This window comes from Crocuta crocuta, unplaced genomic scaffold (assembly GCF_008692635.1).
Source record: "Crocuta crocuta isolate KB4526 unplaced genomic scaffold, BGI_CrCroc_1.0 scaffold87, whole genome shotgun sequence".
NCBI lineage: Eukaryota > Metazoa > Chordata > Mammalia > Carnivora > Hyaenidae > Crocuta > Crocuta crocuta.
In genome coordinates this window covers 1,314,176-1,332,419 of record NW_027532166.1, presented here as the reverse complement: position 1 = coordinate 1,332,419, position 18,244 = coordinate 1,314,176, and the positions used below count along the sequence as shown (strand labels likewise).

The 18,244-nt window shown below is 36.5% G+C and overlaps 1 protein-coding gene across 1 annotated transcript in view; it reads right to left on the bottom strand.

The window, feature by feature from the left end:
* Positions 1-18,244, bottom strand: part of DNAH12 (dynein axonemal heavy chain 12) — a 206,622-nt gene that overhangs the window by 171,847 nt on the left and 16,531 nt on the right. Inside the window, exons 8-14 of the mRNA XM_077776718.1 lie at positions 17,523-17,711; positions 16,598-16,754; positions 15,854-15,945; positions 14,539-14,717; positions 10,536-10,671; positions 1,278-1,403; positions 217-351 (exon numbers count right to left, since the gene is read on the bottom strand). Coding sequence (XP_077632844.1) covers positions 217-351; positions 1,278-1,403; positions 10,536-10,671; positions 14,539-14,717; positions 15,854-15,945; positions 16,598-16,754; positions 17,523-17,711 — 1,014 coding nt within the window. The remainder of the gene's footprint in view (positions 1-216; positions 352-1,277; positions 1,404-10,535; positions 10,672-14,538; positions 14,718-15,853; positions 15,946-16,597; positions 16,755-17,522; positions 17,712-18,244) is intronic.

Sequence of the window (18,244 nt, the reverse complement as noted above, 5' to 3'; positions counted from 1 at the left end):
GTATAGAGTACAGAGCAAAATTCATGGTTCTGTCTATTTTACAGGTAGAAGACTAAGTCACAACAAACATACATAAATAGTGCCAGTTCAGGCCTAAGAGTCAGGCCCTGTTTGCCATAGCAAGCATGTGTTTTTCCGTGTTGTTATGTATATGCAAACATGTCCCACGTTAACCTACAGGCTTGTCGTAGCTACTGTCTTCTGTGCTCATCACACCTGTTGCATGCGATCCAGTTCTGCGAATTCCATAAACTCTTCCATGCGGCGTGATTCCTTTTCTATTTCCAAAATCAGTTTCTCTCTCTTGGCTATCAACTCATTTTCTTTTTTATGTTTTGCATTCTCGATAAGCTTTTTAAGAGACAATTTAATCAGGTTAATTATTTTGTTACAAAGGAAATTTATCAAATCAGAAGTCTGAGAGCTTTGTGTAGTAATAAAAAACCACCACAGAAGTAAAAATGAGTACAAGAATGACACACCGACCGGTATAAAAATACAAAGAATAATAAACCACACAGAACATTTTTTCCTAGCTCTCTGAAGTGACGGCAACAATTCTTACATATTAGTGAGATACTTTATTTAACAGAGTCCATGTGTCAAGAACTATTCAACATGTTACTTATATTAGCACAGTTATTGTTATTATCATCCTCACTTCAGAGATGAAGAAATTTAGACTTAAAGAAATCAAGAGGCATATCCAATGTCACAAAGTCATAAAAGTCAAAATCTGCTTTAGAACTTGGGTTATCTGACTGAAGCCCATGCTTTTTATTACTGTACCATTTCACTTCCCACTATAGGAGAAACTGTTTTACACTAAAACTTTTCCAAAAATCTAAAGTATACTCAGTCTGATATAAAATTCTGCATCTGCTTCTTCTTATCATTCTGATACTAGGTAAGTTACTTAACTTCTCTGAGACTCATTTTTCTCATCTATGAAATGGGGGAAATGGGAGCCCCTGGGATTTTTGTGAGTATTAAATGAATTACTAAGTGCAAAGCACTTAAGGCTGTGTTTACTGTTATTATTATTAACTTACAATAGTTCTTTTTATTTTTAACTTAGAATAGTTCTGACCTCTTTAATGTCAGTCCCACTTCTTACCAGACCCTATATTAAACCTAACAACCTGTCCTAAGCCTGCAGGACCATAAATGTTGCTAGCCCCAAACTCATATTGACACACGTTACTTTTTAAAGGTAGATTAAATAAATGTGCTTAAAACATCAGAATACAAAAGTACATTTTGAAAAATATATTCACCTCATCATTTTCATCAAAGACAGGATTAATTTTCCAAGGCCACATAAGGACGGTTGAATTTAAAGCTAAGTCTTCTGGAGGAAATAGGAAAACATCTAAAAAGTAACTCATTCGGCGTTTGGATTCCTACAAAAGAAACTCCAGATATAATACACCATATAGAAAACAAAGGCATTGGGGCGCCTGGGTGGCTTAGTCAGTTAAGCGTCCGACTTTCGCTTGGGTCATGATCTCACGGTTTGTGGGTTTGGGCCCCGCATCGGGCTCTGTGCTGACTGCCAGCTCAGAGCCTGGAGCCTATTTCAGAGTCTGTGTCTCCCTCTCTCTCTGACCCTCCCCTGCTCATGCTGTCTCTCTCTCTCTCTCCTAGAAATAAATAAAAATATTTTTAAAAAAATAAAAGAAAGAAAACAAAGGCATTGTGGAAAAGAGAAGAACCAACAACTTCTAATACTCTTTCAAATTTTAATTTGACTCAGAATATTAACTGATATTTCATATCACCCAAATCACATGGGCATTTCAGTAGCTGTAGGATTATTTATTTGGCTTCACACCATACAGCTGTAGATTTCTATACCGGAAATAAAACATTTTAAAGGTTTCATCTTTTAAAAAAATTTTTAATGTTTATTTTTGAGAGAAAGATAGCATGAGCAGGGGAGGGGCACAGAGAGAGGGAGGCACAGAATCCGAAGCAGGCTCCAGGCTCTGAACTGTCAGCACAGAGCCCAACAAGAGACCTCACCTTGCGAGCTGTGAGATCATGACCTGAGGTGAAGTCAGACACCTCACCAACTGAGCCATCCAGGTGTGCCTAACGGTTTCATCTTGAAGTTGACTTATCATAAAGGTACTCTTGGTCTCCCTTGTGCATGACTGAAAAATGTGATCAAAAATGCAGCTTTTGTTTGACACCTTAAACTTTTGACTTAAAAGAATTTTATATTTCGGGGGTGCCTGGGTGGCCCAGCTGGTTAAGCATCTGGCTTCAGCTCAGGTCATGATCTCACAGTTCGTGAGTTCAAGCACTGCGTTGGTCTCTGTGTTGACAGCTCAGAGCCTGGAGTCTGCTGTGGATTCTGTGTTCTTCCTCTCTCTGTTCCTCCTTCCACCCCTCTATCAAAAAAAAATTTTTTTAAGAATTTTATATTTTTTATTCTTAAGTATTTAATTTTGAATCTTTAGGGACATAGATTTTAGCATCTTTTGCTTTGTTTTGTATCTTCAATGGCATTACCACCTTTCTTACTGACATACAGCAATTGTTCAGGAAGAGTTTAAGGGTGATAGTCAGACCCTGTTTGCCATAGTAAGCATATGTTCTTCTTACATATTTTTCCCTTTGCAAAGGGGAAAAATAACCTTTAAAACTAGTATATTGACCTGAGTAGAGAAATTGAGCACCTTTACCTCCTACAGCTTTCATTGATTCATATACAGTGATGTAATTTTTAAGAATTGAAATATAGACCCAAAGATCTAATTTATAAGTTTTTGGTATGACAGATGTAGTATATATGTATATAATATACAGATAATGTATAGAATGCATATTATATTGCATGTAGAAATATAACTTTCAAAAATTGATCTATGGAATTAACTATACTAATAGATTAAAGGAGAAAAAGCATAGATGCAAAAAAGAAAGAATTTTATAAAATTTGACATCCATTTATAATATTTTAAAAAATCTGGAAGGTACAGGCTCCAGTTATGGAATGAATATGTTATGGAGATAAAAGGTACAGAATAGGGAGTATAGTCAATGGCATTGTAATAGTGCTGTATTGTGCAAATATAGTAGCTACATTTATGAGCTCAGCACAAGGTACAGAGCTGTTGAATCACTATGTTGTATACTTGAAATTGATGTAACACTGTGTGTCAACTATACCTCAATTTTTTTTTAAAAAAGGAAAAAAGAAATCTCAAAATAAACAAACAAATAAATAACACCTAATATAAGAGTGCATACTAATCTGATAAAGGTACCTATTAAAAACACACACACACACCAAATGTCATACTTAATACTGAAATATTGAAAGCTCTCCCTTTGAGGTTGGGATCAAGTGACTACTGTATTATAGTCCTAGCCAGTCCATCATAGCAAAGAAAATAAACAAGGTTTTGGAAACATGTAATGTTTATGAGGATAGGACCAAAACTCTTATTATTTGCAATTTATATGATGGTTTATGTAGACATTCCAAAAGAATTTCAACTATTAAGATGAAGAATAGAAATAAAACATATATAACATTTTTAAAGCTAAAGTTTTTTAAAAAAAAAAAAAGACTCAAAAATTAAAAAATTTAGTGATAGATATTAAGGTATATATAACAATATACTTTATATTATAGCACACAGTATAAAATAAATATCCCTTAGTTCATAGTGATATGAATAAATAATTGAATAAACTAATAAGTGGAGAAGAAGACCAATCCTTCATGCAGAAAGACTTCAAATAAATTATGTAGCTACTCAACAGTAAAGGAGAAGAGCCTAACTCTCCAATTCTGAAGAGTGGGTTGCATATAGAGACTTCCTTCCAGAGAGGACATCACAGAAAGGGGAGAAAAGACAGGAGAGACCCGATAAACACTACTTCAGACTAGTGATCAAGGTCAACATTAACAGTTATCATGTTGATAATATGTACCCTTGATATGATGTGATGTGATGTGATGTGATATGTGTACACTTAACCTCTGTGATTCTCCTTCCAAAAGCCCACTACCTCAGTCTAATCAAGAGAAGAACATCAGGGGCGCCTGGGTGGTTCAGTCAGTTAAGTGTCCAACTTCAGCTCAGATCATGATCTCACAGTTTGTGGGTTCGAGCCCTATGTTGGGCTCTGTGCTGACAGCTAGCTCAGAGCCTGGAGCCTGTTTCAGATTCTGTATCTTCCTCTCTCTCTGACCCTTCCCTGCTCACACACTCTCTTTCTCAGAAATAAATAAGACATTAAAAAAAAATTTTTTTTAAAGAAAAACATCAGATGAATTCCAACAGAGGGCCATCCTATGATATACCTGACCCATACTTCTCAACACTATCAAGGATATTAAAAAACAAAACAAATCTGAGAAACTATCAGAGGCTAGAGGAGCCCAAGAAAACACAACTAGAGGTGTGCCTGGGTAGCTCAGTTGGTTAAGCAACCAACTTTAGCTCCGGTCATGATCTCATGATCTGTGGGTTCAAGCCCTGCATCAAGCCTCTGAGCTGTCAGCACAGAGCCTGGAGCCCACTTTAGATTCTGTGTCTCCATCTCTCTCTGCCTCTCCCCCACTCACATACTCTCTCTCTGTCTTTCAAAAATAACATTTTAAACATTAAATAAATGTTTAAAAAATTATTTAAAAAAAGAAAACACAACTAGATATAGTGGCTTAGATAGGTTCCTAAAACAGAAAATGACATTAAGGAAAAAGTAAGAAAAACTGAATAACCTGTGGACCTTAGTTAATAATGTATCAATACTGGTTTATTCATTCTAATACACATAACATACTAGTGTAAGATGCTTATAATGAGTAAATGGAGTATGAAGAGCACTGGGGGCTATGTAACATGGGAACTTTCTATACTATCTGATCAAGTTTTCTTTAAATCTAACATTATTCTAAAAAATAAAGTCTATTAATTATTTTATAAATTAATTATATTTTTCTATTCCAATAATAAAAAGATTTTAAAAATTAAAGATATCACTTAACATTAAAAGGTATTAAGTACCTGAAAATATATCTAAAAAAGATATGTACGGAGGAAATTGTAAAATACTGAGAGATGTTAAAAAGGGGGCAAATAAACAAAAGATATATCATGAATTGGAAGACCCCATGTGTAAATGAGACGATTCTGTCTATTTAATGCATTCTTTTTTTGTTTAAAAAATGTTTATTTATTTACTTGAGACAGATGGAGAAAACGCAGAGCCCAATGTGGGGCTCAATCTCACAAATCCTGACATCATGACCTGATCCAAAATCAAGAGTTGGACACCTAATTGACTGATCCCTCTAGGCACCCCTGTTTAACACATTCCTAATTAAAATCCTAAAAGATTTTGTGGAATGTGAAAACTGATTCTAGAATTTATGTCGGAAAGATGCTAATGCTCAAAATTTATTATCAATTTGAAGCAATCTCAACCAAAATTCCGAAAGGTTATTTTATGAAATGTTATAAGCTAATTCTACAATTTATGTGAGAAGGCTAAAGGGCCAAGAACAAGGAAGACACTTAGTGAAGAAGAGTAGGAAGGCATGTTCTACCAGGTACCAAGACTTTTATATACCAAGACTTATTATTCTAGAATCAGACTTATAAACACAAACAAACTGATGGCTGCTAGAAGGAAAGAGGTGAGGGGATGGGCCAAATGGGTGGAGGGGACTGGGAGACACAGACTTCCAGTTATGGAATGAGTAAAAGTCATGAGAATAAAAGGTACAGTATAAGGAATATAGTCAATGATATTACAAGAGTGTTACATGGTGAAAGACAATAGCTATACCTGTGGTAAACATAGCATAATGTAAGGAAATGTTGAGTCACTATGTTGTACATCTAAAATTAATGTAACATTGGGTGTCAGATATACTCATATTAAAATATTTAAAAAATTAAAGTCCAGGGGCCTAAATGAAAAAAAAAAAAGCATATGATTGCTATTACAATTAAGCCATTGTAATTAATTAAGTCAGAGTGGTATTGATACTATGATAGACAAAAGGCCAATGGAGCAGAATAGAGTGTCTTAAAATAGATCTGCACATGATGAACATAGGGCAAAAAATAGAGAGAGAGACAAACTATAAAATAGACTCTTAACTATAGAGAAGAAACTGAGGGTTTGATGGGAGATGGATAGGGAGATGGGTTAAATGGGTGATAGATAGTAAGGAGGGCACTTGCTGTGATGAGCACTGGATATTGTATATAAATGATAAATCACTAAATCCCACACCTTGAAACTAATATTATACTGTATGTTTACTGAACTTTATTATTTTTTTAATGTTTATTTTATTTTTGAGAGAGAGAGAGAGAGAGAGCAGGGGAGGAGCAGAGAGAAAGGAGGACAGAGGATCCAAAGCAGGCTCTGTGCTGACAGCAGAGAGCCTGATGTGGGACTCAAACTCACAAACCATGAAATCATAACCCGACCTGAGCCACACAGGCATCCTCTAACTAGACTTTAAATAAAAACTTGGAAGAAAAAAAAATAGATCTGCATATATATGTGATGTGGAAAATGTTACGGTTTAGAGCCAATGGCCAAGAAAGAATTCTTGAGTCATCTTTGATGCAAAAAGGGTTTTATTAAAGCATGGGGACAGGACCTGTGGGCAAAAAGAGCTGCACTGAGGTTGTGAAGAGTAACTGATTATATTATACTTTCAAATTTGGAGGGGGTTGGGAATAGCTTAAGTCTCTAAGCTTATTTTGGAAATAAAGTTTCCAGGATGTTGAGGAGCTAACTGCTGTTAGGAAAGGTCATTTATTACTGTGTACTAAAACCTCAGTCATGAGACCCTTCAGATGTATATCAGGGGGCCATATACTTGGAGTATGATTGCCAACGTATACCTTGGGGGGCAGGGGGTTGAGAAAAAGGAAGTATCCAAAGGAATATTTATATGTTAAAGTAGACTTCTAGGATCCTGGAGGTAAGGATAACTTTAAGATAAGATTACCTCTGCCCTTAGCAAGTGTCATCATCAAGGCAGCTGAGCTCCCAGAGGAAGGTCATGCTGTCTGTTTCAAGGACTTGTCAATGAGCTGTAGGCAGTAAGGAAATTTAAGTTTTTTTCTTTTTTTTAATATTTTATTTATTCTGAGAGAGAGAGAAAGAGAGGGAGTGAGAGAGAGAGAGAGAGCATGAGCAGGAAAGGGTCAGAGAGAGAGGGAGATACAGAATCTGAAGCAGGCTCCAGGCTCTGAGCTAGCTGTCAGCACAGAGCCCAACGCGGGGCTCAAACTCACGAGCCGTGAGGTCATGACCTGAACTGAAGTCAAATGCTTAACCGACTGAGCCACCCAGGTGCCCCAGGAAATTTAAGTTTTTTCTTTTGCCTTTGTTTTCCACATCACCATGGACACTTGATATAGGATAGAGGTGGCACTGCATGGCAGTGGAGAAGGGATAGTCTCTTTGATAAATATATAATTGCTCATCTATGTGGAAAGATAATTAAAATGGACTTCACATCATTCACAAAACAAAACAAAACAAAACAAAAGATTCTAGGAAGACTGAATATCTGAACCTGAAAGACAAAACAAAGTAGCTTCTAAAAAAGGATACAAGAAAAAAATCTTTATAACCTTGGGTAGGAAAAGATTTCTCAAACAAGAAACAGAAAGCACTAGCTATAAAAAGGAAAACTTGCTCCATTTGCATTAAAATCAAGAACTTCTCTAACAAAAACACCATTTAAAAGTTAGAATAAATTAGGAGCATCTGGGTGGCTAAGTCAGTTGAACGTCTGACCTTGGCTGAGGTCATGACCTCATGGTTCAGTTCATGGGTTTAAGCTCCATGTCAGGCTTTGAGCTGACAGCTGGGAGCCCCCTTTGGATCCTCTGTCTCCTCTCTCTCTCCCCCTCCCCCACCATGCACATGCTCTCTCTCAAAAATAAATATTGAAAAAATTTTTAAGTTAAAATAAATTACAGTAAAAGGAAGGACACACTTATCAATAACATCTTCAAAACCACTACACTGAGCTTAAACATTTTTGCTATAAAATATATGTATATTTTATCATGATTAAAAAACTTATTACAAATCAATAAGAAAAAGACACAAAACCCAAAAGAAAAATAGGCAAAACCAAGTATATTCACAAAAGGCATTTCACAAAAGAGGAATTCCAAATGGTCAATAAGCATATGGAAAGTATTAAAATTCATTTGTTTAAAGTAAACTACAAATCAAAAATACAATGATTTCCACCCAACAGACTGGCAAATTTTTAAAGCTTCTATTTAAATTCCAGTTAACACACAGTGTCCTAGTAGTTTCAGGTATACAATACATTGGTTCAGCTCTTCCATACATCACCCTGTGCTCATCACAAGTGTACTCCTTAATCCCCATCACGTTTTACCCCCCCCCATTTCCCTCTGGCAACCATCAATTCGTTCTCTACAGTTAAGAAAAGAGACTAACCAATTTAAAATATGTCAAAATAGCAAGAATGAGTAAGGATGTAAAATACTAGGACTCTTATACACTGCCGCGAGGAGTATAAAATTGGAACTACTTCAGAAAAGAATTTTGGATGGAACTAGAGGGTATTATGTTGAGTGAAATTAGAGAAAGACAAGTACTTCATTCATACGTGGAATTTAAGATACCAGACAGAGGAACATAAAGGAAGGGAAACAAAATTAATATAAAAACAGGGAGAGAGACAAAACATAAGAGATTCTTAAATATAGAGAACAAACTGAGGGTTGCTAGAGGGGCTGTGGGTGGAGGGATGGGCTAAATGGGTAAGGGGCATAAAGAAAGACACTTGTAGGGATGAGCACTGGGTGTTATATACATAGGGCATGAATCACTGGATTCTACTCCTGAAATCATTAGAGCACTATATGCTAGCTAACTTGTATGTAACTTTAAATAAATAAATAAATAAGAATCTTGCCTTAAGCTAGTAAAGGTGAAAGTAAATATATGTTATAATGCCTAGGAGAAATGCACAAATATATACATACACCAGGATGCATGTACAGAAATGTTCTCAGCAGCATTGCTATTAATAGCAAAAGTAAAAAAAAAAANTTCTTTAAAAAAAAAAAAAAAAAAAAAAAAAAAAAAAAAAAAAAAAGCAAAAGTAGAAGCCAACCAAATACCCAGAACAATAGAACTAAAATAACAAATTTTGGTATGGTTATATAATAAGGAATATAAGTAAGACAGCAATGGAAAGAAAGCCAAAAAACAATGGCATTACTAACATAATGTTGACAGAATAGAAACAGTGTGACTCTATTTATATAAAGATCTAGGTGAGACAAAAATTAGTTACATTGATTAAGAATGCATATTTAGATGGTAAAACTATAAAGAAGAGCAAGGAAATGATTACTATAAAAGTCAGGAATAGTGTTCACATCCAGGAAAAAGAGACCGTGATGAGCTTCTAGTGTGCTGGCAAGGTTCTATGTCTTCCTTGGGTGATAATTACTGAGTGTTTACTTTATAACATTTTATTCTTTATTTATTTTACTTCATAATATTTTAAACTGCACAATTTATGTTTTATGCAATTTGGGGTATATGTGTTATATTTCATATTTTTAAACTAAGAATTGAGTACCATACAGGTGAAAGACTATATAATCTTATGCTGGGAAAGGCATAATCATACTACTAATTGTAGAACTTATAAAACATAAAAATAATTTAAAAAGCGGGGGGCATCTGGGTGGCTCAGTCAGTGGGTATCCGACTTCAGCTCAGGTCATGATCTCATGGTTCGTGGATTCGAGCCCTGCGTCAGGCTCTTTGCTGACAGCTAGCTCAGAGCCTAGAGCCTGTTTCAAACTCTGTGTCTCCCTCTCTCTCTGACCCTCCCCTGTTCATGCTGTGTCTCTCTCTCTCAGAAATAAATTTAAAAAAAAAACATTAAAAAATTAAAAAAGAAATTATAACAGAAAGAAAAAATTTTAAACCCATGTTGTTTGAGGACATACACACAGTTGGTGGAACTAAAGAATAAAAATGTGTGATTACTGTAGAAACCAAGGGGAAACTTCTAGGGGAGAGAAGGAGAGAAGCAGTTATGATGAAAAATCACCTGCAGAGGGCTTCAGGGATACAGACAATATCCTATATGTTGACTTCGGCCGTGGCAACATAGAGGAGCACTTTATAAATATCTGCTTAACTGTACGTTTTCCACATTTCCAAAATGCTTATCACACTCCACAATGAAAAAACAAAAAAAACTAATTTAAAACATTGCAATTAGGAGCAACTGGGTGGCTCAGTCAGTTGAGCATTCGACTTTGGCTCAAGTCATGATCTTGTGGTTTGTGAGTTCGAGCCCCATGTTGGGCTCTATGCTGACAGCTCAGAGCCTGCCGCCTGCTTCGGATTCTTTGTCTCCCTCTCTTGCCCCTCCCCACTCACACTCTGTCTATCTCTCTCAAGAAATAAACATTAAAATAAAGAAACAAACAAACAAATAAGTAAATAAAATATTGCAATTAAAAGATTCTTACCTTGATTCGTAAAATCAACTCTTGAATCCCTGTAGTCCGGGCTTTTTCTACATAAAATATCAGATCCATCATCTCTTCTGTTGTCTCAGGGACTTTTAATGCATGCTCTTTAATTGCTTCAAAATCACTGCAAATGCTGACACAATGCTCTGCTTTATTGTGGTTATAGTAATTAATGCTATATCATGTCAATATATGTGTGTTATAAATATTATAAAACATGAACTGTGATAGCCTCAAAATATTAAATCACTAAGATGTCTTAAAACATTTAAGGACAACTTAGCTGATGTAACTTGGTATCCAGCATACATCTATAAAATCTGTGAATTTGAGGTAACATTTTCATGTGGAAATGATAGTATACTAGAAGTAAATTTTTCTATGGCTCTCTTCCACTCTTTTGAACACCCAATTAAGCAGGGTGATGCAGAGCGTACGTAGGAGTGGCAAAGCAGGCAAATGTGGATACAAAGAAGAGGCCATTATGAAGCCAGAGAGGTGAGCAAGGATTAGAACCTGCAGGGCTTGATACATCAGTAGGAGGGGTGCAATAAAGTGGGTAATGCCAAAGAGACAGGTGATCCTACAAGGGCACTTTCCCCTTGCTAAAGCAGGATCTGTGTCCCTTGGAGGGGAACAGTACTGCAAAAGGCAAGGAGGAAAACAAAATGAGAGCAACTGACTGGCCCAAACAGATGCTCAACTAAACAGTGAGTAAGCAAATCACTCTTTAATGATTATTTATTTAATAAATTGTACTTAATGGCACACATTCCTTTTGATGTTATCTTTCTCAAGTAGGGAATTTAAATGGAAAAGAATGAGAGAATGAACTAGATAGAGGAAACTGGACAACTTTTCAGCTGCTCTTATGTCATGGGTTTATAATAATACACAATTATTTTTTGGAAGTGATAGAATTTTCCAGAAAGGTCACAGATACCACAAAAATACCAAAAAAAAAAGTCATGTTAAACATAAATCACTTTTTGATTATGGCATTGTCATTGCTCTTATTCAATGGAATTGTTACAAATGAGTGCTTTGCCATCGTTGATACCTTTTTGTGCAGTAGTATACTTTTGTACAAAGTATACCTGACAATACTTGACTTTTTGACATATTTTTTAATTTTTTATTATTTTTAATGTTTTATTTGTTTTTGAGAGAGAGATAGAGACAGCATGAGCAGGGGAGGGTCAGAGAGAGAAGGAAACACAGAATCCAAAGACAGGCTCCAGGCTCTGAGCTTGTAGCACAGAGCCCGACGCAGGGCTCAAACCCATGAACCATGAGATCATGAACTGAGCTGAAGTCAGACGCTTAACCAACTGACCCACCCAGACGCCCCTTGACATATTTTTTTAAGTTTATTTATTTATTTTTGAGATAGAGGGAGAGAGCAGGGAAGGGGCAGAGAGAGAAGGAGACAGAAAATCCTAAGCAGGCTCTATGCTATCAGTGCTGAGCCCAAGGCAGGGCTCCAGCCTATGAACTCTGAGAGCCAGACCTAGCTGAAACCAAGAGACAGATGCTCAACCGACCGACTGAGCCATCCATGTGTCCCTGACAGTCCTATATTTTTTTATTCATTTAAAGATATTTATTGATGTAATACCTCCCTTTATTGGGCCACTATTCTATGCCAAGCACAGGGCCAGATGCTTTCTTTACAAATGTAATCTGTGGGCGTGCCTGGGTAGCTTAGTTTGTTAAGCACCTGACTTGGGCTCAGGACATGATCTCAAGATTTGTGAGTTCAAGCTCCTTATTGGCTCTCCGCTGTCAAATAAAGCCCACCTTAGATCCTGTTTCCCTCTTCCTGCCCCTCCCCCCCTTTACAACTTGCACTCTCTCTCTCAAAAATAAACATTTAAAAAAATTTAATCTGTGATACTAACATTAGTCCTGCAGGGAAAGGTATTATTTTTCACAGCTGACACAGCAGGAAACTGAGGCTCAGGGAAATTAAGCAACTTGCCTGGAGTTATAGAACTAGTTCATTGCAGAGCCAGGATTCAAATCCAGGTCTTTCTGATTCCAAAGCACATGATTTTCTCACATTGCTTGTGGGAAAATAAACATACTAGCTAACATTGATTGTGCACCATGGTTCCAGGCACTGTGCTAGGCACTTTACATATATATGACTTTTAATCCTTACAGAAGTTACAAACTAAGATTCTTTGGGAGACAGACAGGTAACAAATGAATTAAATGAGTTGGATGATGAGTTGACTCATCAGTGCGTGAACAAACCAAAAGACACTTTCCATGTAAAATGGAAACTGCTTCTCAGCTCCATGTACCACTGCAGGCCCAACATGGCATGGTCTTCCCACTTTGTCAAGAAAAGTAAAAGATCTGCAGTGTGTGTGTGTCTGTGTGTATGTCTGTGTGTGTGTGTGTTTGTCTATATGTGTATGTGTATGTAATTTTGAAATGTTGATAGCTAATTCAAAATGTGTTTAGTCAGGGCACCTAGGTGGCTCAGTCAGTTGAGCATCTGACTTTGGCCCAGGTCACGATCTCAGTTCTTGAGTTCAAGCCCCACATGGGACTCACTGCTGTCAGTGGGGAGGCCACTTCAGATCTTCTGTCCCCATCTCTCTCTGCTCCTCCTCTGCTCTCTCTCTCTCTCTCAAAAATAAAACAAAATAGGGGCACCTGGGTGGCTCAGTTGGTTAAGCGTCTGACTTCAGATCAGGTCACGATCTCCCAGTTCGTGGGTTCAGGCCCGCATTGGGCTCTGTGCTGACAGCTAGCTCAGAGCCTGGAGCCTGCTTTGGATTCTGTGTCTCCCTCTCTCTTTGCGCCTCCCCTGTTTGCTCTCTGTCTCTCTTCCTCTCAAAAAATAAATAAACAATTATAAATAAATAAATAAAAATTTTAAGATATGTTTAAACATGGGGCGCTAGGGTGGCTCAGTCAGTTAGGCATCCAACTTCAGCTCAGGTCCTGATCTTGTGGTTTGTGAGTTCAAGCCGTGCATAGGGCTCTGTGCTGGCAGCTCAGAGCCTGGAGCCTGCTTCAGATTTTGTATCTCCCTCTCTCTCTGGCCCTCCCCTGTTCACACTCTGTCTCTCTCTCTCAAAAATAAACAAACATTAAAATATGCTTCAAAAAATGAAAACCAGCATGAGACAAGTAAAAAATGTCTGCATGACATATTCAAGTAGCAGGCTACTAGTTTATGAATTTAATTTTATAGCCACTCTGCAAAGTAGGTATTGCTGTCTCTATTTTACAGATGATAAAAATAAGTTAGCTCAGACAACAAGTAAATATTGGGGTCAGGAACAATCCAAGATCTCCCCAATATCATTGAAACTCTATAGTCTTTCCATTTTCATGAAGCCTGTATCCAAACACTCATTTATTTCAGTTTCTTCAAAAAAAAAAACAAAACAAAACCAAACAACAAATCCTAAGTTTCCTCAAAACAATTCTCAAATCATATCAAACAAACAAAAACGAGACCAATGGAAATACAAAGGAAGTTCCTTAGGAGGCAGCTATGAAGAAAAAGTTGTAAGTACTTATATTTTAATCTTTAAAAAATTTTTTTTGTTTTGGTTGGGGCACCTGGGTGGCTCAGATGAAGTTAAGCATCTGACTTCAGCTCAGGTCATGGTCTCCCAGTTCATGGATTCAAGCTCCGTGTCAGGCTCTGTGCTGATAGCACAGAGCCTACAGCCTGCTTTGGATTCTGTCTCCCTCTCTCTCTGCCCCTCCCCCACTTATGTTCTGTCTGGCTCTGTCTCAAAAATAAACATTTAAAAGTTTGTTTTTAATTTTTTTAAGTTTATTTATTTACTTATTTATTTCTAGTAATCTCTACATCCAGTGGGGGTCTCAAACTCATAACCCTGAGATCAAGAGTCACATACTCTTCCAAATGAGCCACCCAGGCACCTATGATCTTTTAAACAAGAGTTATCATTAGCAAAATATTTCTTTTAACCCTATAATTCCAAGTTTAGCAATGAATTCTACTTACCTTTCATTTTCTTTTCTATGTTTTGAAGCTATGTCATTTAATAATATGTTTGCAAAGGCTTTTGCTTTGTTTGTTAGGCCTGTCTTCAGATCTTCACAATCCAAACGCACCATAGGGAAATGAACCCACTGAGGCAAGAGCATTATTTCTGAGGTGAGACTGAGAAATCTTTCTATAAACTTAAAATATAAGGAAGCATTTAAAACTCAGATCCAAGTATGTTACTTGCACAGCTAAAAACCTTCAAAACAAAGTACAGTCTGTTGAGAAAGATACCCTAAAATTTTTCCCCATGGCTCCCACTTACATTTTCAACTTCATATTCTAAATCTGCCATGTATTACATTCCTTTGTTACCTATTCTTCAGCTATTTTGGTCATACTACAGTTCCTCTGTACCTATAAACATCTTCTTCAAAGCCTAGCTCGCTTTTCACTTCTTCAAGAAACTCTCACCAATCTTCCAAAGCAGAAGCAACCATTCCCTCTTCTGTGCTTCCAGACACCTTGTTCACACTTCCATTCTAGCACCTATATCTGTAGATCAGAGTTATTACTCCTATGTCTGACTTCTAGGCCAAATATAAGCTCCTGAGGACAATGTGCATGTATCATTTATCTTAACGTCACCTAAACCTTGTTGGGTCTCTGAATGTGATAAAGAAATTTTTGTTGAAGCAATGAATGAATAAACAAATGATTAGAGAAATTATGAGGTGAAGAACGCCTGGGTGGCTCAGTTGGTTAAGTGTCCGACTCCTGAATTCAGCTCAGGTCATGATCCCATGGTCATGGGATTAAGCCCCATGTGAGGCTCAGCACTGAGCATGGAGCCTGCTTACGAGTCTCTCTCTCTCCCTCTGCTCCTTTCCCCTACTTGTACTCTCTCAAAATAAAATAAAATAAAATAAAATAAAATAAAACTATGAAGTAAACCTATGAGTTTACTATAATGATATTCTGAATGAGAAATTCTACTAACTTCAATTGAAGCATTTACTTTCCAGAAAAAAAAAACCCACCCTAATTTTTAAAAAGAAATTGAGGGGCGCCTGGGTGGCTTAGTCGGTTAAGCGTCTGACTTTCATTTAGGTCATGATCTCGAGGTTCATGATGACGTGGGTTCGAGCCCCGCGTCGGGCTCTGTGCTGACTGCCAGCTCAGAGCCTGGAGCCTATTTCAGAGTCTGTGTCTCCCTCTCTCTCTGACCCTCCTCTGCTCACTCTGTCTCTCTCTCTCTCCTAGAAATAAATAAAAATTAAAAAAAAAAAAAAGAAATTGAAAGGCACTGATGAAAAACAGAATTACCACTTACTTCTGTGTATTCATCAAAAGTATGATCTTCTGCTTGGAAAGTCTCTATCAGCTCAACCGCAGTCCCATCAAGAAGCCAATTATATTTTTCAACTAAAAATTAATAACCTAATTTAAATCTCAACAATAAGACCCATTCAAAAAGATAAAGTGCTTTGTTGATATGATCAGGGAAAGGGGTAGACTATTCACTTAAATATTATTACTAGAGAAATAATAATAGGAATAAATAGAATAAAATAAAATAGATCTAAGAAGCAACCCAGTTAAACACAACATTTTAAAATAAAGATAATAGTGTATGCAAATGATCTTACAATAACTTAGAGGTACCAATAACCCAGTTAACAGAAAGTTTTGATGAATAGAATGTCAAGTAACAATCCTGACCCCATACATACTTGAGGAGACTGTAAAACTGAGCTGCAGTCTCTTCAAAACTATTCTTCAATATCTTGATTTAACCCTTGATTTAGCTTTCTCCTTATTCCAACATCTCTTCTCTCTATCTTTTTGCTTTATCACTCTGTTCCAGTTAACATTCACTCGTTAGACTGGACAACAGAATTCAAGTTTCTTGGGTCGGGTTTGATCTTTGATTCTGCCAAAAGCCATGCAGATGCTCACTTTTGACTCTTTCTGCTCTTTCATGACAGCCCCAGACAACCAAATATCTGACCAGTTTCTAGTAAAAATAAAAAGAGTATTCTTTATGATAAAAAGATATAATATATGTCATATATACCGTATGTCTCATAATGTTTTCTTGCCCCTTCTAAGTTATGATGTACTGCCGCCTTCAGTGTAGTAAGAGCCCATTGTAACACATGTTCAGGAAGTTCTGTGTCAAGATTCACAGCTGGTGAAGCTCCCAAGAGCCAAGAGGGAACTGTTTGGACATTCTAACAAAAATTAAAATGACAATTTATGAAACCAATATCTGTGCAATTGGGCTATACATAGATTTTGTACTATATTTTTAAACACTCTTTTCGTATTTCAATGGTCCAAAAAAAAGATAACTTGATGAAAAATAATGATTTAAAATTGTATATTTGAAATCTAATATAAAAATTTGAATTAGTTTTCTATCATTCTACAAGTATTTATTGAATAACTATATCTAAGTGATTATATTAGAATGTACAGGGAACAAACATGATGTGGATCTAGTCCTTAAGAAGCTCACAACTACATAGGAAAGATCAAATGTGCACAAAAATCCCAATTCATAAGTACAATAAAAGTTCTAAGAAGGAAAAGCATCATTTCCAGCCAGGAAATTTTATCAAAGAGAAAGCACTTTCTAACTTAAAACAACTTGGAGGATGAAAATAAAACAGAGTTATAACATTTTATGTACATGTCCACTTTATAGTTTCAACTCAGGTTAAAATTTTGAAAGAGGGGGCATTTGGGTATCTCTAGGTTAAATGTCCAACTTTGGTTCAGGTCATGATCTCATGGTTCAAGCCCCACATCAGGCTCACTGCTGTCAGCCTGTCAGTGCAGAGCCTGCTTTGAATCCTCTGCCCGCCCCCATCCATCCCCTACTTGCACTCTCTGCCAAATAAATAAATATTTAAAAAGTAATAAAAATAAAAATAAAATAAAATATTGAAAGAGACCATATAAAGAAAGCCAGTGGATAAGGAAGACAGACAGAATACCTGCAGAGCTTCAGTTATTCGCTCTACCAAACCCAAAACAAGGTCTTCCAAATCTTGAAAGGTAGGATAAAATTCCATTTTATCCTCATCAAATGTCAGCTCCATCTTAAATATTGGCAGCCCACGTGGATCTTCTTGGTCAAAGAGCTTCACAAATCCTTCTACAGTTCTCTTTAAGAAATCCTTTAGCTGTGTGATATCATAAATTTCCATTATTTTAGAAAGTACAAATTCAACTAATCTTTTAACCTTTAGTTCAAAATCAGTGAGCTATTACCAATAATTAATTCATTCTACCAATTCATTTAGTCCTCAAAATTATCTTCATTTAGCACAATATGCTCTTAGTGTAGTCTAAAATAATAAGTAGAATGATATATGCAAACTTTGATTTTTTTAATAGACTATCAACAATCCTAAAATGGCAACTCAGAATCTTCCACATTGTTTAGTAATTCTTTCCCATGGTACGGAAAACATTCCAGAAAGCTAAATAAGGTGAAGACTAAGGGAAGGGGAGGAGAGGCCTGACACCTGAGAATGAGTGTGTCATGGGGTGACATGCACGTGAGGTGAGGGACAGTTAGTATGCTAAAGCTACCTCCTAAAGTCAATTGTTAAGTATTCAAGAATTTCATGAGCCAGTTACTAAACCCTTGGATACTTGAAAATTACATTGTGGGAATATTTCCACCAAAATTGGCAAATGTTACAATTAGGAC